We start from the raw sequence: 26,736 nt of genomic DNA on the forward strand, positions 1-26,736 counted from the left end.
TGCTAGTTGTTATTGCTATAAATATTGTTATTATTTACACAACAGGCAATTAAGGAATTTAATAAATGGTGGTTGATTAAATGAAACTCAATACTGATCTCAGTTTAAGGTGTTCAGAAAAAACCAAAGCAAACAAAACAAGATAGCTATCGTTATAAGCTTAATGGAGGTATCAAACTGAGGATGAAGTCCATGGTGTTCTAGTTGGTGTGCGAGGAGGTTCTATGATGAATCAGACAATTCATATGCATGGTTAGGAACTAAGACTGTGGTATACAGATAAATCTTTGTATGAAAAATAAGAAACCCTTTCAGCAGACTGAGAAAAGATGATTAAGACAGTGAGTTCAGAGTGGGTGTCCTTGTGACTGTTGGATAGGAACTTTAGAGTTCTGAAGATTGGGATGAAGGGAGAATGCACTTCCAGACTTGAAACTACATCATGAAAGAGCAAACATCAAAGTGATTTGGTATTTGGTATCCCATTCTGCAAATGGCATGCCAAAGGAGTTCAGTTGGCTCTTACATGACAGAGGACTGAACTCCTTTGGCGGGCCGTTCAGACTTGCTTTTAAGGTTTGCAAAACACTTTTTCATATTAATAATATGCTTTTTGTATGTTTTATGTAACATATGTTGGTTCTGAGTTTTCTAGGATTCTCTTTCTGCTTGTAATTAGATAAGTAAAAACATCTGTGATTGATTAATTTAACCTCAGTCTCCTCATTTATAAAATAAGGATTAAAATATCATGTGCTTCAAAGAGAGGGTTGTTGTGAGAATCAAAAGAAAAAAAGGCTATAAGGACACTGTAAACTTTGAGGTGCTACGCAAATATCTATTACTATTATTTTTATGGTATTAAGTGAGTGATATTAACTTGGTGACTGTACCTAATTATAAGTCTATTTCTATTTCTTGTATTAATTTAGTGGTGAAAAATCTTAACCCTGAAATACACATGCACACATATTCATTCATTTATTCATTAAATAACAGTGAGTTATAAAATATTTTCTGCTGGATTAAAAAAGATAACAATTTGCAAATAATTTAAGATACAATCTTGCAATATACAGTACATTATAGGAATGCCTTTATACAGTGTGTTAATAAACATATTACTGTTTCTATTATTTTATTTTGAGTAAAAATGTTTTCTGGGGTATATAATATTTTTTTTTGCAATTTATATTTGTAAAGATAAAGCACACATAAACGGAATCATATACTAGATCCATCTTTTCCTGAGTAATGAGAACTGTGCTGTAGGAGCAGCTCTGCTACTAACTAGCTGACTGACTTTATCTTCTCTGTGCCTGTTTTCTTATCTATAAAATGATCACAGGATCATTGATCATAAAACTGGAAGAGACTTTAGAGAAAATCTCATATAACTCTCTTATTTATAGATGAAAAAAACTGAGATCCAAGGAGGTAAGTTTTCTCATCCTGAGCCACCCAGTAAGGGGATTGCTTTAAATGACATCTAATGTTCCTTGAATTTTAAAATTCTTTCAATATATTATTTTATCTCCTCCTGAAGCAAGTTTAGCCATTCTATCTCTGATTATTTACTTAGTATAATAATAATAATACCAGTGATGAGAAACATTTATGTAGTGCTTATGGTTTGCAAATTATATATATTATCTCATTTAAACATCATGATAACCCTGTGAGTCAGTTGCTATGATTGTCATTATTTTATAGATGAGGAAACTGAGTCTGGGAGGTTGTCACTTACCGGAGGTTCTTGTGTTTCTCTTTTGTTTTTGAAGAGGACCTTGACATCAGGGAAGTGATGACATGACTTGCAGTTGACTTTGATTTGAGTGAGGGAGGGCTGTGCAAAGTCACCAGCCTCACTTCTCCTCTAGAGCCATCTGGGTCCAGTGGCCAGATATTCATCAGAATGACTGGAGATGGTGCAAGATGCAAAGGGAAACCCTGGTCCTTTTGAGGTTAAACAACTCTTAAGTGTCTGAGGCAGTATTCAAATTTGTATATTTTTAAATTCATGTCCAACAGTCTGTCTACTACACCAATTATCTGCTTCTAGTATAGTGGATAAAAAGTACAAGACATGGAATCAAGAAGGCCTGAGTTCAAATTGTATCCCAGAATCTTATTAGCTGTGTGTCTCTCTGATTAAAGCATTTGACCTGATTGAGCCCCAGGTTGCTCATGTGTATATTGCGAGATACAATTCCATATACCTCACAGGGTTCTTGTGATTCAAATGATAAAATCATTTATAAATGAAAAATTTTATAAATGATAAAATCATTATAATATCATTACAAACACTGTTACATGAATAAAAAGTATTATTAATATTATTAGCAATTATTATCCTAAGCAGGCACCATTCATTTGGACTCAGTGTGCCTAAATATTATTTCCACTCCCTAGGTTAATTCAGTGATGTAAAAACTGTAACACAGAAAAAAACATATTAATCTAACAACAATGTTATAAAATAATTCTCTAGAATTTTTAAAGACCCCTTAATAATTTGGAAATAGCTCAAGATATTATTAATTAGAAAAAAACTACAGCTAAATATCAAACATTTCTTTTAGAACTGTTCATATAATTTTACTTGTTAGGCATGAATGATGTTGTTAATATAGTGCCTCAATTAATTTCAAATTCCAGAGAACTGCAAAGGAGAAAAATGGCAAGAGGAATAAAATGCTACACCCTTTAGCAGGTTATATCAAAATAAGTTTTTAAAAGAAATTTACCTTTCTGTCAAAACACTTGAACTTCATTTAAAAAATGTTTTGATGTGTTTGTATTTTTAATTAAGCTGCTTTAGGAAGGTCATGGGAAATTAGTATCAAATTAGCTGACACAATGAGCACGACAAAATTTAAAACCTTGTAACGTACAATATAGCATGGGAAGACCTTCCTGTTAAAAGTGTTGTAATAAACATTTCCTATTAGCTAGATCATGCTTTTGTTATGAACTTCCCTTACTTTATACAAACAAATCAGTTGGCGGAGCAGCTATGAGTAAGTCTCAAAAGATACCATAAATATACAATTTAGATGTTAATTTGGCTGCCTGCCTTAATATTAGTTACTGTATCTGCAACCCTATGCTTGTAACATTGAGCCGGAAAACATGATTTTCTCAGCAATTTAGCTTAATTACCAACTTGGTTCCTACATCATCATCACCACTATCAGCAATTAATGTTTGTTGCAAATGTAAAGCCTTTTCCAAGCATAAACTTAGAGAATATTTTATTTAATACGTGGCTCAGAAAATGTGGTAGCGATGGCAAAATAGCGACTAACATAAAGACATAAACTATAGTGTCTGGGGCATGGTAAGCGCTTGATAAATGTTAGTGATTGACTTATCATCATCAATCATTTATTGCATCTCAACTTAATTTGTTAGAAATGAAACTTAAAAGAAAAATAAAATAATTGGGTGAAAAATAAAATATTCAGTTTATCATTCAGATACTTGGTGTAGCTGTCAAACACTATTATAGAATATTGGATATTATGGAATATATATGTTAAATGAATGGACCATGAGATTATGTATTATGTAAATCCAAAAGGTTAAAAGGGATGACTTAAAGTTGATGATATTAACAACCTTGTTATAAGTCTCATGAGCAAAGCAACAAGAATACAGGCTTTCATTTATTTCAGTGAGATTTGCTGCTCTAATTAGCAATACTATTTTTATCCTTGCTAATAAGTACATTAGGTATTTAGGATTGTCATTACTAATAAATATATTAGGTATTTATTGCAATTCACAAGTCAAGAGGGCTCAATGAAAACTCTCAGAGTCCAGTGATGTAGTTCTTAGTTTTAAATTTAACAGCAAGAGCATTACTCTCTCTTAGTATGACAACATTGATACTGTATACTTAATCTAATAACTAAAACATAAGATTACCAAATACTTTATAAGAAGATATTTGTAAGTATTAATTGACCCTTATCAGACAGAATGTCTAACTCTGAGGTAGCCAGAGAGATGTTTTCTGTGATTTTGATGGGTCTTTCAAGAACTTCTATGTTTAAAAACATATACATGGGAGCCTTGCAAATGGAATTTACATGCACTCATTAAAAAATGAATAAATGAGCATATTGCAAGGTAATGTGTGTATGGGAAACCTTATAATAATCATCAGAAAGTTCCTTTGCATTTATGTCATTGTTCTTTGACCCTTCTATTTTCATTTTATTCTTCTCATCATGACCTTTCTCTTTCTTTTTTTTAAAATTAATTTATTTATTTAACTTTTAACATTCATTTTCACAGAATTTTTGGGCTCCAAATTTTCTCCCTGCTTGTCCCCTCCCCCCACCCCAAAACATCGAGCATTCCAATTGCCCCCGTCACCACTCTGCTCTCTCTTCCATCATTCCTCTCTGCCCTTGTCTCCATCCTCTCCTCTGTCCTGTTGGGCCAAATAACTTTCTATACCCTTTTACCTGTATTTCTTATTTCCTAGTAGCAAAAACAGTACTCGACAGTTATTCCTAAAACTTTGAGTTCCAACTTCTTTTCCTCCCTCCCTCCCCACCCCCTCCCTTTGGAAGGCAAGCAATTCAATATAGGCCAAATCTGTGTAGTTTTGCAAATGACTTCCATAATAGTTGTGATGTATAAGACTAACAATATTTCCCTCCATCCTATCCTGCCTCCAATTACTTCTATTCTCTCTTTTGATCCTGTCTCTCCCCGTGCGTGTCGACCTCAAATTGCACCCTCCTCCCCATGCCCTCCCTTCCATCGTCCCCCCCACCCTGTTTATCCCCTTATTCCCCACTTTCCTGTATTGTAAGATAGGTTTTCATACCAAAATGAGTGTGCATTTTATTCCTTCCTTTAGTGGAATGTGATGAGAGTAAACTTCATGTTTTTCTCTCACCTCCCCTCTTTTTCTCCAAACTAAAAAAGTCTTTTGCTTGCCTCTTTTGTGAGAGATAATTTGCCCCATTCCATTTCTCCCTTTCTCCTCCCAATATATTTCTCTCTCACTGCTTGATTTCATTTTTTTAAGATATGATCCCATCCTCTTCAATTCACTCTGTGCACTCTGTCTCTACGTGTATGTGCGTGTGCATGTGTGTGTGTGTAATCCCACCCAGTACCCAGATACTGAATAGTTTCAAGAGTTACTAATATTGTCTTTCCATGTAGGGATGCAAACAGTTCAACTTTTATAAGTCCCTTATGACTTCTCTTTGCTATGTACCTTTTCATGCTTCTCTTCATTCTTGTGTTTAAAAGTCAAATTTTCTTTTCAGCTCTGGTCTTTTCATCAAGAATGCTTGAAAGTCCTCTATTTCATTGAAAGACCAATTTTTCCCCTGAAGTATTATACTCCGTTTTGCTGGGTAGGTGATTCTTGGTTTTAGTCCTAGTTCCTTTGACTTCTGGAATATCCTATTCCATGCACTTTGATCCCTTAATGTAGAAGCTGCTAGATCTTGTGTTATCCTGATTGTATTTCCACAATACTTGAATTGTTTCTTTCTAGCTGCTTGCAATATTTTCTCCTTGACCTGGGAACTCTGGAATTTGGCCACAATGTTCCTAGGAGTTTCTCTTTTTGGATCTCTTTCAGGCAGTGTTCTGTGGATTCCTTGAATACTTATTTTGCCCTCTGGTTCTAGAATCTCAGGGCAGTTTTTCTTGATAATTTCATGAAAGATGATGTCTAGACTCTTTTTTTGATCATGGCTTTCAGGTAGTCCCATAATTTTTAAATTATCTCTCCTGGATCTATTTTCCAGGTCAGTTGTTTTTGCAATGAGATATTTCATATTCTCTTCCATTTTTTCATTCTTTTGGTTTTGTTTTGTGATTTCTTGGTTTCTCATAAAGTCATTAGCCTCCATCTGTCCCATTCTAATTTTGAAAGGACTATTTTCTTCAGTGTACTTTTGAATCTCCTTTTCCATTTGGCTAATTCTGCTTTTGAAAGCATTCTTCTCCTCATTGGCTTCTTGAACCTCCTTTGACAATTGAGTTAGCCTATTTTTTAGGGTGTTATTTTCTTCAGCATTTTTTTGGGTCTCCTTTAGCAGGGTGCTGATCTGCTGTTCATACTTTGCTTGCAAGTCTTTTATTGCTCTCCCCAGTTTTTCCTCCACCTCTCTAACATAATTTTCAAAATTTTCTGAGCTCTTTTTGAGCTTTTCCCAGGTCTGATCCCACTGAGTGGGCTGGATACAGAAGTCCTGACTTCCGTGTCTTTCCCTGATGGTGAGCACTGCTCTTTCTCATCAGAAAGGAGGGGAGGAGAAACCTGCTCACCAAGAAAGTAACCCTCTATAGTCTTGTTTTTTTTTCCCTTTTCTGGGCATTTTCCCAGCCAGTGACTTGACCTCTGAATATTCTCCTCACACCCACCTCGCCTCTGGATCCTCCCAGCCAGTGCTTGGGGTCTGAGACTCAAATGCTGCTTCCCAGCCTCAGGGCTTTGGGCGGGGGCAGGGCTGCTATTCAGTGTGAGATCAAGTTCAGCTGCCCGGGTAGGGGCAGGGCAGCCTCACGGGCTCAGTTCCCTCAGGGGGTTTATGCAGAGACCTTCAACAATGGATCTGAGCTCCTGCCTGCTTGGGGAGCCCTGGTCTGCTCCCACCTTCACTGGTGCCTCCCAAGGGGGCCTGAGTCATGGGGGCTCCCCACTCCCTTCTCGACCCAACAAAGAGACCCTCTCACCGACCCTTGTCACCTGTTGGTGGAGGGACCCGCACATCTCTGGAGATTCTGTCCCTGAAGCCTGCTCGGATCTGCTCCCTGCTCGGATCTGCTCCTCTTGGCACTGGGCGGCCATGGCAGGGCTGTGCTCGGCTCCCAGTCCGTGGCACGAAGAACCTTTTGCGAGAGGTTTTCAGACTCTCTGGAACAGAAATCTTGTCCACTCTGCTGTTATGTGGCTTCTCCTGCTCCCGAATTTATTGGCAGCTCTTTTCTACAGATATTTCATGGGCTGTGGGTTCAGAGCTAGTGTATTTGTGTGCTTCTACTCCGCCATCTTGGCTCTGCCGACCTTTCTCTTTCAATATAAATTAAATGCTTTGAATCTATGTCATTAATTTATGTCTGTAATTCTATAAAAGTTGAAGATGTATGGATTCTCTTGTCATGATAACTCTAGAAGTTCAAAAACAAAGAGAATGCTAGGTATTCCACTAGGGTCAATAATTTTCAGGTGGCAAGCTTGGCACTGTCAAATTTCCAATTACCTCTGATTTACACTAATATTGTGCTTTTTGAAGGCCTCATTCAAAAAAAACTGGCTTATACTACAGGAAGGTACGGCCGGGCTGTTTTTGTCAGTAACTGGCGTAGAAAACCATGCTGTGTGAATGACTTGTTCACAGGAGGTAGGTCAGTCTTTTGAAATCACAGATTGCTTCAAACAGGAGAGAGAGAAAGATGTGAGGGAGAGAATAGATGTCAAGGGCACTGCTAGTGAAAGATAAAATGCTAACTAGTATTTTACTTGCAGCTAAGAGTATTGAAAATGAGAGCAACCCAATAAAGCACTGGGAACTAGATGCTTTATTTGGCCTTAGGGTTCCTGGCTCATTCTACTTCAAATTACGTTAGCTAACATGATTCTTTTATCAGAATTTTGTTCTCAAATGAATTTTCCTCTTAAAAGAATTATTGATAAAACTTTCTTGAGCTTAGATTAAATGTGTAACATGGTATTAAATATAGAATTAACTATTTATCCTACTAATTGTGAAAATGCAACCCAAATAATACTCACCTTTATAAACAAGAACCTCAGTTAAAAGCATGTAAGAGAGCTCTTTGAACAGTAGATGATTATGATGATGGTGATCCCAGTGCTGGAAGTAGACTGGGGTGGCTGAGGCATTGTTCTAGGAGCTGAAGTGGGGATGCTTGGAGTGCTTTCCAACTGCTGTATTAAAATCTTGGGAAACGGGCTTTTCCTCCCAAATCCACTTGGGTCTCCTTTGCACTTAGGAAAAGGAAATCATCCTGCCTTGAACAGAGCAAGAATTCAAGTGTTTGGTGATGGTTATGATAATAGCTAATGTATAGCTTCACTTCAGAGTTAGTCTCCACAGTCACACATGCCATTCTAATTAGAATCCAGGAGCTGAGTTACCTTCTTTATGCTTGAAAATCCCTATGGACTATGGATGTCAGATTTATGCTTTTTATTATTCTAAACCCTGTGAATAAGAACTATATTTTGTACTATCCTTCAAATCTAAGTTTTGATTATTTTTCAGAGAATAAACAACAACATTCAACCAGTTCTATTCTGTGAGACAAATATACTTCTGATAACGACACCAAAGAAGGATAAAGCAAATAAACAGAACTACAGACCAATATCACTGATGAATACTTATGCAATTGTTTTTCAATAAAATTGTTAACCATAATTATAGAAAGAAATGTGAACGGGGCAAGCATAATTAAGAATCTACTGTATGGCAGGAACTGTGTTAGGCATGTTGAGAACATATTCACCCCCCAAATTATTTACCATGATTGGATTTCTACCAAATATACAAAGATAAAGATAAAAAAAACAATATAATTAATCATATGAAAACACATCAAATCACAGTTATGCTGATATTTGAAGGAAAATCCTTTGCAAAAGAAAAATATTTATGCTAAAAAGATTTTAAAATACAAAGCATAGGCATAGAAGGGCCATATTTCAATATGGTAAAAACATATATCAAAAACCAAGAGCTAGCATTATTTACAAAGGGTAAATGGTAGAAACTCTCCCAATAAATACAGACATAAAACAATGAGGGGCTTTATCAATAAGAATAAGGAAAAAGAAAGGAAATAAAGGCACACATTCAATAGAAAAAATTATTTCTACTTGCAAACTTGGTGGTTGACTTAGAAAACCTCTGCTGAGCAGCAAAAAAACTGATTGAGACAATTTATAGTATCACTAAAGTAACAGTACAAAGTAAATCCATGAAATTTATCTGTATTTCTATATAACTATGATAAAATCTAGGTGGAGCTACTGGAAAGAGAAATCTCAGTCAAAGAAATGAAAAGTACATCAGATTATATTAACTATAGCTTAGGAAGTTAATGTGAAAAGATGCATTGAAGATCTACATAAATACAGTTTGAAACCACTCTTTAAAAAAATAAAGAATAACCTAAATATTCATTGCTTGTGGTTGGGACCTGTCACCATAATAAAAACTAAGATACCATCTAAATTAACAGACTTGGTGCTTTACCAAAAAAATAACAGAGGGGATATGTTATAGAGTTAGAGAAAATAATAACAGAATTAATTTGGAGTGGAAAAAGTCACAAATATCAAGGGAAAAAATAAAATATCTGTAGGCATGAATTTGGAATAGCATTTCCAAATATGAGATTACATTGTGAATCAGTAATCGTCAAACTTATTTGACTGCAATAAAAGATGATAATTAAATGACTGGTAAAGACTATCTAAGTAGCAAAAAAAAATTGAGTGCAATAATGCATTATTATTGTTCAACAAACATAGGTAAATAAGCTACTGGAAAACTGAAAGACAACTTGGCAGAAATTAGGTTGAGATCAACAATTTATCCTATATGCCACCAAAAGCTCAAAACGGATATGACACATAAATTTAAAAAGTGAAATCATGCAAAAAAATAGAAAAAGGTCAATCGCCTTTCACAGTTCTGGCTAAGGGGAAATTTTTAATCAAACAAAGGATCAAAGAGATCATAAAAGAGCATTTCACTTACATGAAATTTAGGTTTTGGATTATCAAAATTAATGGAACTAGGATAAGAAATCAAACTAACTGCTGCAAACTATTAACTTAGATAAAACTGGCCCTGATCACCACTAATAAGAAAGATGCATATTAAAACAGCCCTGCCATCTCATCTTACATACAACAAATTTAAAATATGACACCCAAAGGCAGTAGTCAATACTGGATGAGCTGTAAAGATGGTCAGAGTAGTATGCTGTTGAAGTGATTCAACCATTCTTCAAAGCATTTTGGAATTTTCTAAATAAGTAGTAACATACCCATACCCATTGACAGAAATATCCTATCCTATTGTTAAACATCTTCCCCCAGTAAGATTATGACAGAAAGAAAAGTTCTCTCTATATATTAAGATATTAATAATAATATTAATTTGTGGTAGCAAAGAATTAGAGACAATGTGGAATCTATTCTTAGTCAATATACAAATACATTATGTTATGGGGAGGTTCCATGTTGTTCAGTCATTTAATCATGTCTGATTCTTTGTGACCCTATTTGGGGTTTTCTTGGCAAAGATAGTGGAGTAGTCTGCCATTTCCTTTTCCAGCTTATTTTACAGATCTGACACATACTGGGTTAAGTGACTTGCCAAGGGTCACAAACAACTGGTAAATGTCTATGAACAGATCTGAACTCATAGAGATGGGTCTTTCCTCCTTCAGGCCGGATACTCTATCCACTGTTCTACCTATCTGCTCCAGGGAGGAATCATAGTACAACATAAAGAGAACTTTTTGTGCTTTCAGTGGATCTGGGTTCAAATCTCTCTTCTCACACTGCTCTGTGATCAGTGTCATTTGCCTACCTGGTAACCTACTGGAGCCTCAATTTTCTCCGCTGCAGAATAGGATAGTTGAGTTAGATGGCCTCTATGATCTTTTCCAGCTCTAGATCTATGATCCTATAACTGCCACTGATTATAGTCAGCAGAAGTAGGAAAACTATATATTCAATGCCAGCAACAACATAAAAAGAAAGAACAATAAAATAAAACTGAGTAATATATCATTGTGTGAGCAGGCTTGGATCTTGAAAAGAGTGGAAGAAAATGTTCCTTTCTCCCTTCTCTGCAAACATGGAGGACAATGAGTGTGGAATATATTGTCAGATATGATGTTTTGGATTGTCTGAACTGTTTTTTCCTCTGTTTTGCAATTTTGTTGTAACAGATGCTTATCTAGGAAGGGAAGAAGATTATGTTCAGAAATAACTGTTGTAATAGCAAATGGCATCAATAAAAATTTCAAAGAAATAAAATTAGCCACTTAATTTAAAATCTACAGGTAGAAATGGGTTGTGTTTTAGACAAAAATAAATAATATTTTGCAAGTAGAGTTAATGTATTTTCCTCCATAATCTGAGATGAATTTTCAGCAGTGGGCATAGAGCAATTCTGTTTTCATAGTTGCTACAAATCAGATTCAGGTTTCTGTGTAGTGGAATGGGATACTTTTATCACCCTAATGAAAAAGTTGGTGCCTGTAATTTCAAGTTAACAATGTTACCATAACATTCCTTAACATTTCAAAAGAGGTTCAATGAAGTGAGTTTTGAATGTATTGTCTGGGAATTCTTAGACTTTTAAGAAGCAAATATTATTTTTGAGAGGTTTTTCCTGGAAATTTTTTTCCAGAAATGCACAATCTCTGTAAATCAAATGATCAGACTAAGATAGTATTCAGATATACATATTCACACATACACACACTCATATATATGTATATATTACATATACATATATGTGTACATATATATGTTATATATGCATATGTGTATAGTATACCTATACATATACATGTGTGTGTGTGTGTGTGTATATATATATATATATATATATATATATATATATATATATATATATATATTCCACTGAAGAAGACACTCCCTTTGATTTTTCTCCCTCGTTTTGTGTATTGTCTGCTCCACCCCCATTAGCCTGTAAGCTCCTTGAGGGCAGGTACTGCCTTTTTATTAATTATATCTCAGGCACTTAGCATCCTGCCAGGCACATTGTAGGTGTTTAATAAATGTTGATTGAATTGTGCCACAATGTCTTCATTTGCATCCTCATTTGCATTTATATACATATAGGGGTATGCATAGATAGACAGATATGTAGATTATACACACACACACACACACACACACATACACTTGCATACATACATACCCCCCAAATAAATAAATGATAAAAACACCAAACTTGCCATTACTCAATTAGGAGGTAGCTAGGTGTTGTTGATAAGAATACTGGTCCTGGAGTCAGGAAGACCTGAGATCATAATCTGCCTCAAATAATAATAGCTCTGTCAACCTTCCCAAGTCACTTAACCTCTGCTTGCCTCAGTTTCCTCAACATTAAAATGACAACAACAGCACATTCCTTGAAGAGTGGTTGTGAGCATCAAAATGAGATATTTGAAAAGCACTTTGCACAGTGCCTGGCACATCACACTTAAGTGTGCTGGTGATGATGATGATGATGATGATGATATATGTAAGGAGATCATGGTTTGACATTTTTTTTCTTTCCTATAACTTTTATAGGTGTTTTTTTTTTCCCTTTGTTCACTGGTTTCAGTCATATTCAACCCTTAATGACCCCATCCCATGTTTTCTTGGCAAATAAACTTGAGTGGTTTGCCATTTCCTTCTCCAGATCATATTATAGATGAGGAAAATGGGACAGACAGGGTTAAGTGACTTGTACATGGTCACACAACTAGTCAGTGTCTGAGGCCAGATTTAAACCCAGGAAGATGAGTCTTTCTGACTCCAGGCTGGGCATTCTATCCACTGCCTCTATCCACCTAACTGCTTGAATTTTCATTTTTTCTCCTATAAAGTATATAATTACATGGGGGCACAAAATTCCCTGAGAAATCAATTATTAGACATGTTTAAATTTGACATTTCTGAGTAGCTAAATATTACTTTATAACCTTTATTAATCTTAATTTCCTTACTCTGAGCTAAAATGACACATTTTCTTGATGACAAAACTGAAGCACAAAGGGATAAAAGTCATTTTCCTCATGATCGCATGCCAAATCATTGATACAGCTTGACTAAAAAAGGCTAGAATACCTTTGAATAAAAGAGTTCTTACACTCTTCTCTAGGGATTTTATGATTATGTATCACAGCTTTTCTTAAGCATTGCTTCATGTATAACTCTGACTTGAGGTAGAGTACTTAGTGACTTCTGAGTGTTTCTTCAGGTCTTTAGTACCATAAAAAGACAAATCTTTGGATCATAATTAATTACATTCTTCTCAGGCTAGTGATTCCCAGACTCTATTGTATAATAATATCTCCCTAATCAATAGCTAAGATTCCTTCAATCCCAAAGGAATCTTCCTTTCCCTTATGTAATGGGGAACAGGAGTGGAAGTATGTATGGCACAGATAAAAGAACACTGATTTTGAGCTGATGACCTCTGTTCAAATCCTGGCCCTCTCCCTTATTACCTGTGTGGTCTTGGATAAGTCATTTAATATCTCTAGTCTTCAGTTTCTTCATCTGTAATATGAGAAAATATCCAATTCGAAATGTATGAGACTGTGGAATATGAATTAAAAACTGGAAGTTGTGCTGTGTAAAGTTGTCATTTCTGGGAATTCTAGGAGGAGTGAATAAGATGCAGAAAAATAGGTGTTATAATTGTAAGTCAGTTTGAGTTGTAACTGTTATTCAATTACCTGCAGCGTAACAGTGGTAATATTGATGACTTTCCTGAATATATCTAGTCCAGGGTTCTGGACTAGATATATGTTCGAAGTTCCTTCTGTTCAAAATGAGATGATTCTCCTCAGTCTGGAAAGAAGAGAGGGTGCCCTTGACTGAGGATTTGCAGCATAAAGTGTCTCTTCCCTCAAAATGTAACACCCCAAAACACAACCAGTCAAGTGAGGTTTTACTGTTGCATAAGACTTGAAGTAGGAATATGGCACCATGAGGTCCCAAAGCAACATTTATAGAGAGTTTCAAGACTGGAAACACTCTGTCCTTAACTAATACTTGACCTGAATACTGCTAGATACTTTCTACATTAAAAGTGCTCTGCTTATGGAATAAGGTACTAAAGTTCACATAAATCTTCTTCACATTCTTAGAAGAGCAACCTTTGAGGAGAAAAGTATGGATCCATTTTTTTCTGATTTCGCTTATTATCCAGAAACCTCTCTCTTCCTGGAGCTCTTAATAAGAACTCCTTTCAACAAAAATTTCCAAACAGTAAAACATTTGCTACTATTTTCCAAAGAAAACTTTGATCCTTGTGAGGACAGGTGGTCTGATTGAATAAGATGACATGAGAGTAGAAAAAAAGACTTTCCTTTTAGAATGCTTCCTTGGAGTCTGTGGTATTGAATCTGGAAATAAGCTCTCTGTGTGCTTTTTTACACAATTAAAACTTTTTAAATGTCCCCTCTAATGCTTTGGAATGTCAAGTATTTCATCTTGTTCAAAAATTGTTTTGGGAATTTTTGTTTCAAAAACCAAAAGTGAAAAGAGGTTCTCTATTAGTTAAGAATTGGGGCAGTTTGACATCATTTATGGAGTCTTTTACTCCAGTTTAATGATAATAGGTCAACTGGGAAGCATATCACATTGTTTCTAATACTTCCCATAATAAATGTTTGCCCTACTACTTGTACCACATTATACTTCTAAGAGGGATTTAATTCATATTTAGACCTGTGTGCAGTTGACTTTAGGACTATGATGTTTGGAAAGTTTTTGCAATGAGTCTATGAAGATATGAAAACATAGCTGCTTTAAAAAATTATTTTCCTACTGTTATTAAAAGTGGTTAAAGAGTCAGGGTTAAAATTTAAAGTAAACATGTAAACAATACTTTCCTGCATTGGCTATGAAGTTAGAGTATCTATATTCAGTACTCATCTCTGACTGGTATGATCAGTGTTACTCTGAACAAATCATTATTTCCTCCTCTCCATGGTTTCAACTCCACAGAACAAGATACCCCCACCCCTGTGTTCCTTCCTTTCCTTTGCTTTCCTGCCTCTTTTTGTGTGTTGTCTCTCCCCCATTTGATTCTAAGTTCCTTAATAGCAGGACTATCTTTTTTTTTATTAATTGTATCCTAAGCACATAGCTCAGTGCCTGGAACATAGTAGATGTTTAAGAAATGTTTATTGGATTGAGTTGGGCTACAGCGTCCTCATTTGCATCCTCAAAGCATTATACAATGTATGGCACATAGTAAACATTTCATAAATGGTTATGAATTAATTTATTGATTGTCATTTTTGGTTGTTGTTCATATCTGACTCTTCTTGACCCCATTTAGGGTTTTCTTAGCAAAGATACTGGAGGGGTTTGCCATTTCCTTCTCCAGCTCATTTTACAGATGAGGAAACTGAGGCACACAGGACGAAGTGACTTGCCCATGGTCACATAGCTAGTAAGATGAGTCTTCCTGACTCTAGACTGGGCACTCTTATCTGCTACATGACAGAGCTATTATCCAGTGGCTTAAAGAACGATTATAACAAAGAAACACTCACGTTGAAGCATAAAATCAATGAACAAATGTTCCCATGTCAGTTCATTACAATAGTTCTACTCTTGTCCTGGGGACCCAGCTTTAACTTTAACTAGCGATTCTTGTTGTTGTTGTTCACTGAGTGTCAAAGGAAAAAACTGAACTGCTTGGCTTCGCAGCTTCTTTTCAATTCTAGATCTCTGATCCTATGAAGTTTTCAAGTCACTGTGGTTTATCAGTGATGTTGTCTGACCACCTGTAAAGCCTATTCCTACTAAATGCTGCACATGAGCTCACCCTATTCATTTAGAATAGGATATAAATGAGTTCAAAGGAAATACAATGAAAGAGAAGGACATTGCCTTGAAGTGAGATTCCTCTTAAATTCTCTTAGTCAGTGGGTGCTCTTTATTTCATGTCACTTAACACTGCATTTTGATACTGAATTATAGAAAGAGATTGCAGGGTTTCTAGCAGCAGAGCCTCTCTTCATAGATTTTCATTTATTATCTTGATCCAACACAGAAGCTGCTAAGCCATAAATCGACCTGGTAGCTTCAAGAGGAGTTGGTCTCATATTTATTTACTCACTGAGCAGCTTTATAAACAAGGCCCTCTGACTAATATCTCCATTTGTCTTTATTTTTGTTCATGGCTCACCTGTGCTTTCCAGTCTGTTTCTTTTCTGTTACTATAATGTAAACTATAAAGAAAGATAATAAATATTATCTTAAATATTTGTAGAGAGAACAAACATGTAAACAGTTTTATCACATAATCGCACTATTAGGAAAGGGGACATTTTCAGAGACATTGGGAAACTGAATCTAAGAGAAGCTCTACATTTTTCCAAGTCATATTTGATGCAGGGCCAGTGTGTTCCACCTTGGCTCAGTGGATAGAGCTCTGGGGCTGGAGTAAGGAAGACCTGAGTTGAAATGTAGCCCCAGGCACTCACTAGTTGTGTGACCCTGGACGAGTTACTTAGCCTCAGTTTATCTAATCCAGTGAGGAAGGAAATAGCAAACCCTTTCAGTATATTTGCCAAGAAAACCCCAAATGGGGTCACACAGAGACTGAACAAGAACATTATAAACTTGTGTCCCTGAGTGAAAAACATTGTTCAAGGTTGTGATTGTAGCTAACAGTATTTGTGATTAATTCCTAATTTCATTTTGAGTGAGAACATTTTTTGCACATCAGTTGGTGCTCATGAGGGAAGCTGGACACAGTGTAACGTTAATAATGTACTTTAACACACTGCAGACACTATGTAGAGATTAAATTTAAAAACTTGCAGTCAAATGGATATTACCTCTTATTTATATTACTGCATTACTATCCTAATTTAGCTTTCTCATTTCTTGTTTCTGCTCCCTCGTAAGCCATATGGTCACGAAAAGAACAGCAATTGCAGCAAAACAGATGTCCAGTGGTTTGGATTCTCTTTATGTGTCACTTAACAGAGCAAAAGACAAAATGAAATTGACACCTAAGGCTGTAAATAATTTTAGTTGATTACAGTGATGTCATGTGATATATGGCACCCATTGCTACCCGTCAGTTGCTGTACTACTATTATTAATTCTGCCTTGATTCTTTCTCGCTGTCATCTTCAGTCATTCTCTTTCTACTGAGAGACAGTATAGTACAGTGGAACAAGCCTTAGACTTGGTGGTAGAAGAGAAGAATTCAAATCTTATCACTGCCACTGCTTAGCTGACTTGTTTTCTTTTGAAGCTCAGTCCAAATGCCTCTTAAAAGAAGCCTTTCCTTAATCCCCTCCAAATTAGGCTTCATTTATTTTGTATGTATTTATTTGGTATGTAACCATGTGTTCATAATGTTTTCTCCCTAAAAGAATATAAGTTCCTTAAAAGCAGATTCTGTTGCATTTTTGTATTTGCTAGCATAGTGCTTGATATACAGTTGGCACTTAATAAATGCTTTCTCATTGATTGATTGTGGTTGTTCCCTAGGTGTTCCAGATTGCATATGTAATTGTAAAAGCAGCAAACTCACCACGACCTGGAAATTGGATATTGGAACGCTCTCTAGATGGTGTTGAATACAAACCATGGCAGTACCATGCTATCACTGACACAGAATGCCTAACCCGCTATGGCATTTATCCACGTACTGGGCCACCATCATATGCAAAAGATGATGAGGTGATATGCACTTCTTTTTATTCCAAGATCCACCCCCTGGAAAATGGAGAGGTAAGATTGGAGCTGTGTCTTTCACTGAGATGAGAAAATAGCCTCTAGAGATAACTAAATCATTTTTAATTGTGTTAGAAAAGCAGTATAAGATTCCACAGACACATTTAAACAAGTTATTAAAATTTTTAAAGATAGATTGAATAGTATTATGGTAAATTCATGGATATATGTGTTTCAATTTCAGTGTAGACTAGACAAGAAGAAATGACCATAAGTTATAGCTTGAGTGACATAAACTTAATTTTTTTTCTGATAGTGAATTATTGATTGCAGTGAGTTGTTGAAGGAAGATGTATAATCATCTTCTTTGAAGGTGTTTTGAAGAAAAAAGATAATTTTTCTTTCATTTGAAATTTATATGTTCCTATTCTGAAGATGGAGTATATACCTACCAAACTGTAATGAAATATAACCCCAAGAGTAGAGACCAAATAGAAACTTCTCCAGTTGGATTCCATTAATACTTACTGGCTTTATTTTCTGCTTCTACCATCTGGGGATAGAGGAAATTTTCTCTTTTTCTCCTAAGACAACTAAGACTCACAACCTTTTCCTTTTCATTTATTCTTTGGTACCTTTGCCCTGTACTGTCCACTGAAGAATCTATAGTTAATTTAAAGTATATAGTACAAGGGATTCTCATGGTACAAGCTAAATGAACATTAGGTAAGCCACAGACACCAACATTCTTGTTATCTTAAGCATGCTATTTAAAATATTGATCAGTATGTTTAGAATGTTTCAACCATTCAAATCATGAGTTATTTTTTTTTTTTGTTTAGTTTTGTTTTCATTTTTGTTTGGTTTTTGCTTAGTCTAGACTCCAGGTTCACTCTTCATGAATGACTTGGTTATCTTTACCTCTCCTCATTCCAGAGTCTCTTTATAGCTTTCCTTTGCTTAGATTTGGGTCTAGTTTACAGCTGCATTTTCAAGTTATAAATCTGCCTCCCTGGATACCTCCTAAAACCTCTTTATCTTCCCTTTTATAATCTTGGTCCATTTTTTGTGGAAAGGCAGGGGGAAGACTACCATTATGTTCTCCATTCTATGAAAGATCATCTTCCTTTATCTGGAATGATTCTCTATCTCCTCCCTTATGGTTTAATGAATCAATGGAAGGAAATTAATTAGTTAATGAAAAAGCATGTGCCAGTTACTATGCTAAGCTTTGAAGAAACAAAGACAAAAAGATTATGCTTGCTCTCAAAGAGCATCCATTCTAATTAGCAAAACAATTCATATAGAGGAGTGATGGCCAGGGAAGGAAATTTCTATATAGAGAAAAATATGTTAGTATGTGTATATGTATGTATACATATATATATATATATATACACATATAGAGAGATATCTATCTATCTATCTATCTATCTATCTATCTATCTATCTATCTATCTATCCCATCTATTAGATTTGATGGGCTAAGGGGCCTCATTTGTCCTTACTCAATCACTAATCAGGAGTACTGGGCTATAGGGTAGTAGCTTCAATGTTGACTGAATTAAATTCCTTCAGGATATGGAGATCCATGCCCTATGTGGTGGGGGCTTTCTAGGCAGGGAGGGGCAGGGTAGCAGTAACAGACAGATGGAAAGGCAGTCTGCCTGACTATCTGAATAGACTGTGAAGATGAAGTGAAAATCTGTGCCCTGTTTTGTAGCGCCTACCTCACCGAGGTGTTGTGATGATCGAATGAGATAAAATATGTAGAGTACTTCATAAAACTAAAGTGCTATATAAATGTTAGCTAGCTGTTGTTTTTTTTTAAATCTCTTCTCCCTCATCCTCTCTAATTTTTCAGAGATGCCTAAGGGAAGTTTCACTTAAATGTCTTAATATTTTTTCTTTTTTAAAATACAGATTGCATTAGTATCAGTCTTTCAGCATTAGCAATCACACACCCATATATATTTGCATGTTATCATGCAGCATGTGTGTCTCAGGCACTGAGTCCCTCCTTTATGCATTTACATTTTAAATGGGAAGGGAAAATAAGGTTTGACTATAAATCTCTTAGGTTCCTTCCTAGGCCAGCAGTAGATGAATCTGTATCTCGTAACTCACCAATTTCTACTCCCAATCTAAAAATTCAAGTTTTGGGGGGAGGAAAATAAAACCCCGTTTTCCAAATAGCATTTCAGCAGAGAGATCTCAATCTGCCAACTGACAGAGACTCAAATATAGTGAGTCAAACAGCTGTTCAACCTACTATATGCCAGAGGCATCCATTTCTAGGCCAATTTGGCTCTCGGGTATGAGGGAAGGCAGAGGAGGACAGAGAAAATGAATGTACTTGAATTCAGTTGATTTTTTTTGGATGCTTCTTTTCCCCTGGTTCCAGTATTTTTCCCAGTACAATAGTTAAACCACAGCCCTTCCTTCCTCAAGTTTTTTTTGGTTGTCATTCATTGTTCTCATTCACCCTAGATGACTATAAGAAAATATACTTACTTGAAAAGTAAGAAAATCTGGCTTTTCTCTCATTGACCTGAGAAACCTAGAATAAAGAGTGATATGTACATAGCTTACTCAAGACACACTTTATCAGTAAGAATAGTAATGAACAAACTTTTTTATATTAAAGTTGAGACAACTCCTTTTTAGCCTATACTGGCTCTCTAAGAAAAGGCTAGAAACAAAACAAAATGCAGAATACAACATAGTATCAGATACTTCTAGTGATAGAAGGAACCTTGAGGATCACTTTATAGATCATAAAACTGAAGAACTTAGTATTATGTTAAGATGATTTGCCCAGGCTCACATAGCTAATGCCAGCACTGGGAGCTCAACCTAAGAATCAATCTTTTTTGATGAAATCAGTTTAAAAAATGGATGATTTTAATGGTGACTTTAATTACCAATTTTAATAAAAGCTGTTATCTAATAAGTTAAGTTTTGAAGAAGAAATAATTTCTCTTTTCTGAGTCTGACAAGTCATATAATTATAGAACTGAAATTCAAGGGACTTGAGTGCCTATGATATTCTACCCAATACCATTCCTATGCTATAATATTTTCAAAAATAAATAATTTTAACTTTTACTTGAATACAATGAGTGGTGGTATGGGAAGAGTAATGTACTAACTCCTAATTAACATTAGTAACATACTAATTAGTTAACTAATCAACTAGTAATATACTAAATCCTAATTGGGATAGTTTTTGCCTTTTGTATCAAGCCTAAATCTGATTCTCTATGATTTCTACCCATTATTCCTTGTTCTGCCTTCTGGGAGTCAGCACTGCAAAATCTAGTCACTCTTCGGTATGATTGCCCTTTAAATACTTGACGATAACTGTTATGCTGCACTCCCTATCCCCATCCCACCCCCCTGCCCTCACTACTACCTCTGTCTTTTCTAGGCTAAGAATCTCCAGTTCCTTTAACTAATCATTTTATATAAATATTTTGAGGTCCATGGGAGAACACAATAAGACTAGCACATCTTTCATTTTGGACACTATGATGCCCATTTCAGTGACTCCAGAGGTTATAGCTTATGTTACACTATTGACCCATACTGATCTTTAGATTCACTAAAATGCCATTTGTCTTTTCCTGTCAAACGCTATTTAACTTGACCCCCCATACATGTTGTAGTTGTGAAGCTGATTTTTAAAACTCTAATATTTTTATTATTGCTTGTTTCTTCTGAATTTCCTTCATAAGACCTTCCCATTCTTCCTGGGCTGGCTTCCTTCATAGAATTTTAGAACCTGAAATCCTAACTTTTATTTGAATCCTTTGAAATCTATCTTTTCATACATTTAATGCTCATAGGTTCAGGGTAATAAAGAATGAATGAATAAAGCATTTATTAAGTGCCACTGGACCCAGATGGCTCAGGAGAAGAAAGTGAGGTTGGTGACCTTGCATAGCCCTCCCACACTCAAATCAAAGTCAACTGCAAGTCATGTCATCATCTTGATGTCATGCTCCTCTTCCAGCAAACACAAAAGCAGCGTTAAGTGCCCATTATGTGCAAAGCCCTAGAGATACAAATAGAAAAGCAAAGTAGTCCCTGCTCTCAAGGAGCATACATTCCAATGGGAGAGATAACATATTCAGTATCAGTTCAGTTCAGTTCAATAAACATTTCTTAAGCATCTACTTAAGTGTTCACTGTGTTAAACACTGGCAACTGGTAATGGCTCAGAATACAGTGGATGACCTTGGAGTCCTCATTGTCTAACCAAGCTCTAAGCACTCCACATTGCCTGCTTGAGGGGCCTCAATTGTTCTCATCCTCCCATTCCACCAGGAGAAGTCCTTACATGCTTGGGGTAGACACCTCCTAAATCACCAGTGGGTTTGAGACCCCTTGGTTACCCTCAAGCTGGTTTGACCCATCTGCTGAAATGATTTACCAGAGTGTGGCCGCTGTACATGCTGCAGCTTCTTGGAGTCACAGGTGAGAGTTGAGTGGAACAGGTCTTACCAGTAGTACCAGAGCTGGCATTCAAGCCAAGATCTCCAGACTCCAGAGCCAGTGCTCTTTCTATGATACTCTCAATTTTCCTTAAGGTTCCTACCATTTTTATTCTAGTGACCAAGTCCTGTTTATGGTTAAGAATCATGTCCAAAATAGTAGTTTTTCTTGCTGAGATAGTCTAAGAAGAAAGACCACTTACCACAGAAGTCCTCTTTAAGGTGGGAAGGATGTGGAATTAGGACTAAGGAGACCTGTACATTCTTTCTCAGTCTGCCTGCTTGGGGATTTAGAAGTTATTACATATTAATAGCTAATGATTTTGGCATGTGTGTTATATACACGCATATATACATATGTATGTACAATGTATTTTACATATACACAATTATTATTAAATCTTACATATTCATTAAATGTAATTAAGTTTATTGGATATAATTAAATATATAATCTACCTATCTATAATATACATATGTGAATGAATGAAATTAATATATGTATGTATGTATGTATAACAAATCTTTTTTTATACAGTCTACCTTAGGAAAATTTCTTGACAAGTGACACAAGAATATATTTTAGTCACAGGGTATTTGGGGCTATTTTCTATTAATGAGCTGATTCCAAAGCATAAATTTGTCATTTTATAATTTTTCTTCTTTGGTAGTGGGTTTTTAATTCAGACTTCCTCATGGCAAAAATAATCACAATCCATGCTTGTAAGAGCAATGACCCCGGCATACACAGGAGGGCCTGCTGTACAAGTTCCTAGATCTGCTTTTCTAAAAGGAAAGCAACTTTTGAGTTGAGTAAAAATTTAGCATCTTGAACTTCAGAGAAAATATGAATAGAAATTATAAGCAAAAATTACAAACAGGAACACTTATAGACAATCGTCTTCCAATTGTCTGATCATAGACAATAAATACATCATTACCAGAGAGAGAAGCACCAACATCTGGATTTTCAAAGCCAAGGGCCTCCTTAGCAACTACACAAAGTCTCATCTGGCACACACACCTTTGTCCAAAAACTAAGCCCCAAAACCAAACCTCCCCTCAAAGTATGTGTGTGTGTGTGTGTGTGTGTGTGTGTGTGTGTGTATTTATATGTATGTGTGTGTATATATATGTATATTTATATATGTGTGGAAGGCAGGACCTTCTGACCCAGTGCCTCAATAGAAATTAATAGAAGTTATTGAGGTCTATTAATAGATGGTAATAATCTTTAATTCTTCCCCCTACCCACCTTAACCTTACATTAACATCACAGCACTCTCCTTCATTTCTTTTTCTGAATCATATGTATTTGCAAAGCTTCATGGAAGTCTTCAAAATTGTGCTTTCTCAAGTACATAGATGTTGTATACTTCTGTCCTACAGTCAGGTATCTAGACACTTTGATTCTCTTTTAAATATCATCTTATTAGAAGTACAGGAAGACATACCCAGAGGAAACAAATTCATGAATAAGTACTAGATGATAGAAGGGGCATTATATAGTGTGGCTTGTGAAAAATGAAATGACCAAGGAAACAAAAATTTGGACTTCTGAGCTTATTAATTTATTAAGCAGTGCATACCAATTGCATAATCATTCAGGACCAGGTCTTCCTCAGCTTTAGCAATGGACCCCAGTTTTACGCATTAAAAATAATCAAATATGACCAATTAATCAGAAGAAAACAGTTAATCATGATACAAAATTAGTAATCTAATTTCTAATTGGAGGAAAAATTAGGGACTTTTCAAATTGAGAAGGGGAGAGTAAATAGGTGCAACTCCTTGTAATCAGAAAAAGAGGTGTCCCACTCCTCCCAAGTGTCTGTATTCAATCAAAGGAACATGGAAACAATAACAGATTAACCAGTATGGGGCCAGTTTTCAGATGAGACATATGCGTTACTTGAGATGTATACCTGTGGGAAAACTTCTTGCATCAATCTCCAAATTTGATTGGGTTTCGGTCAAAAGAATAATTTAGTTCCTTAGTTAAGGGTCTCTCAGCAGCAGGGAGAGGAGGTCCAGCTGCCCAGGCACATAAGACTAGATTCAAACCATGCAATAAGGTTTTCTCAATATGCCCATAATTGAATCAAGTTTTCTCTCCAAATGGAAAATAGACTATGCCCATAATTGAATAGAAAGGGAACAGAGCTAGTCTAGAATTGAGTCACAAGATGGAGTCAGCGTGGTTCACTCAATTCCCACTACCACTTGCTGTTCTAATTCCCTCAATAGCTGTAGAAAAGTATATGTACATGTCATGGAATACATTTAAGAAAAATAATTCCTTCACTATTTAGTCAATTTCTTTTAGACAATGTATTATTCACTACACAGTTTCTGACACTCTTCTCATTAGTAATAATAAACTTTTCAAAAGACTCTAAGTTATAAATAATCACAAAGCAGTAACCTATGAATAGATATTTCAAATGTGGAACCAAAGAACTATTAGCTTATACACTCAAAGAAGGAATTCTGTCACCAAGGGAGCAGGACCATACTGACCAACACATTTCACAAAGCACATTAGATTTTTTTCTTATTACTTTTGCTAAAGAGAATTTGTTTTATTATTTTTTTTGCTGTTTAGTAAGAAAAGAAGTTTTCAATTGAATTCAATAAATACTTATTTTTATTGATATGTTGCAGGGACTGTATTAAGCATCAGAGACACAAAGACAAAAAGTAAACAGTCCTTACCTTTAGGGGGCCAACTTCATGCAGGTAAATAGAGGGATCTAACATTTCCCAGATATGTTTTATGTTCTACAGGTAAATGGGGAATGCATTGTCAGAAATATTTATAATACTAAATAAGGAGTGAAGAGGCAAAGGAAAGATTGGATAGAATTTGCCAGAAAATATAAGGAGGGAGACAAGACTGGAGTTGGGATAGGGAAATCAGTTAAGCCATTACTGATGAGAAGTCATTCACTTATCTTGAGCTCAGAAACATAAAAGTGTTGAGGGAGTATATCCCAAGTTTGGAGTTTTGTGCTAATGCACAAAATATACAAATTAGACATAGAAGAAAGATTTCTAGAAACTGCTAGTGGTTTAATTTGGCTAGAACTTAGAGTGAGTTAAAGGAGTAATGAGAAGTCTGAAAAGGCAGATTGAAGCCAGATTGTGGACCTGTAAATGGTAAATTGAGGATTTTGAATCCTCTCCTAAAGGCAATAGGGAGCCATTGAAGATTTTTGGAGTTGTTTTGTATTTAGTAAGGAAATTTTATGTTGAGAAGTATATCTCAGGAAGATTATTTAGGTAGATATATACTAGGTATGGATTAGGAGGGGAGAATAACTCAAAGTTCAGAAACCATTTAGGAAATTGTTTTAATTGTAAAAAGTGTAAACGTCTTACACTAGGCTGACGTCTATGTCAGTCGAGAGAAACTGACATGCAAAAAGACGTGGAGGTAGAATCAAAGGATTTATCAGCTGATTCAGTGAAGGGAATGAAAGAAAAGGGAAAGTTTAAAATGACTCCCCAGTCACAAACATGAGGGACTCAGGAATGATAGTATCCTCAAAATGAACAGAAAGGTTTGGAAGAGAGGTGAGGAAAAAAATAATGGATTCAGTTCTGTTCATGTTGCAGTTGAGATCCCAAAGGTAAATTCTGGTGGAGATACCCAGCCGGCAGAGTGAGATTATAAGTTTGGAGTTCAGCAGAGAAATTCAAGCTAGATATACAGGCTGGGTAGTCATCTTTACAGAGATAATAATTGAACCTATGGGAATAGATGAGCTCATGAAGGACTAGAGTGCAGAGAGAATATTAATAATAACTCAAGGACTCAGTGATAAACTATATCTGAAACCTAAGTCCAATAGCTCACTTCTAGTCTGTAATAGTATGATTCAGTAACTTAAATGCATATTTCAGAGGAAGGACTTCCCTCTGTGGGACATTCACCAAGTCAGCATTTTTTATTGCCTTACAAAATTCTCTCTCTCTGTCTTTCCCCCTCTCCCCATCTCTCTCTCTCCCCATCTCTCTCTCTCTCTCTGTTTCCCTCTCTCCCTGTCTCATTCTCTGTCTCTGTCTCTGTCTCTCTCCCTCCCTCCCTCCCTCCCTCTCCCTCTCTCCCCCTCTCCCCCTCTATCTCCACCCCCCTCTCATTTTGCTGCAACCTATAAGCAATACTATTTTTAGTAAACAGAAATACTGGGTGGATTGAATATGGTACTGCCTTTTGAAGGCATGGAATTTAAGGTACAATACAGTTATTTTTTTTTCTGTTTCATGATGCTCTCATCTTCCCTGGCTGAGATTATTACTTTTAATTTCCTTGGTTTGTCACCAGAATGAGAACTAAATATTCATGGTTGCCATGGTGATTTGTGCTTTGGTTCCTTCGCACAGAAACCTTTAAGTTATTTACATAAAATTTGTTCCCCCATCTTGCCACAACCCCTTTATATTCTTCTGGTCCATAAATAAAAGTAGAGCTTAGATTTTTGCCTTGATGCCGTGATCAAAATATGGCTGTCTTATCTAAAAATCCCTAGAGGGACTGACATTAATTCTCAGAGACATTTATTTTCGTCACCTGTCAGAGACACTTATTTTTGTCACAGAGAGCTTTGATTTTATTTTGATCTTTTGTGACAGAATTTTATATACACATTCAGATTTCTTCTTTTTTCTTCTTTGTATCACTCAACATCATGATTATTCTTAGAAGTGCAAATAGTTGAGAATGTGGAAACTTCAGCCCAACAATGTACTCAAGACAGT

The 26,736-nt window shown here is 35.8% G+C and overlaps 1 protein-coding gene across 2 annotated transcripts in view; it reads left to right on the top strand.

Moving 5' to 3' along the window:
* The window catches only part of LAMA2 (laminin subunit alpha 2), a 795,715-nt gene that overhangs the window by 240,696 nt on the left and 528,283 nt on the right, over positions 1–26,736 (top strand). For both annotated transcript variants that reach the window (XM_072637652.1, XM_072637653.1), the window contains exon 4: positions 17,294–17,536. In XM_072637652.1, coding sequence (XP_072493753.1) covers positions 17,294–17,536 — 243 coding nt within the window. The remainder of the gene's footprint in view (positions 1–17,293; positions 17,537–26,736) is intronic.

This window comes from Notamacropus eugenii, chromosome 2 (genome assembly GCF_028372415.1).
Source record: "Notamacropus eugenii isolate mMacEug1 chromosome 2, mMacEug1.pri_v2, whole genome shotgun sequence".
Lineage (NCBI taxonomy): Eukaryota > Metazoa > Chordata > Mammalia > Diprotodontia > Macropodidae > Notamacropus > Notamacropus eugenii.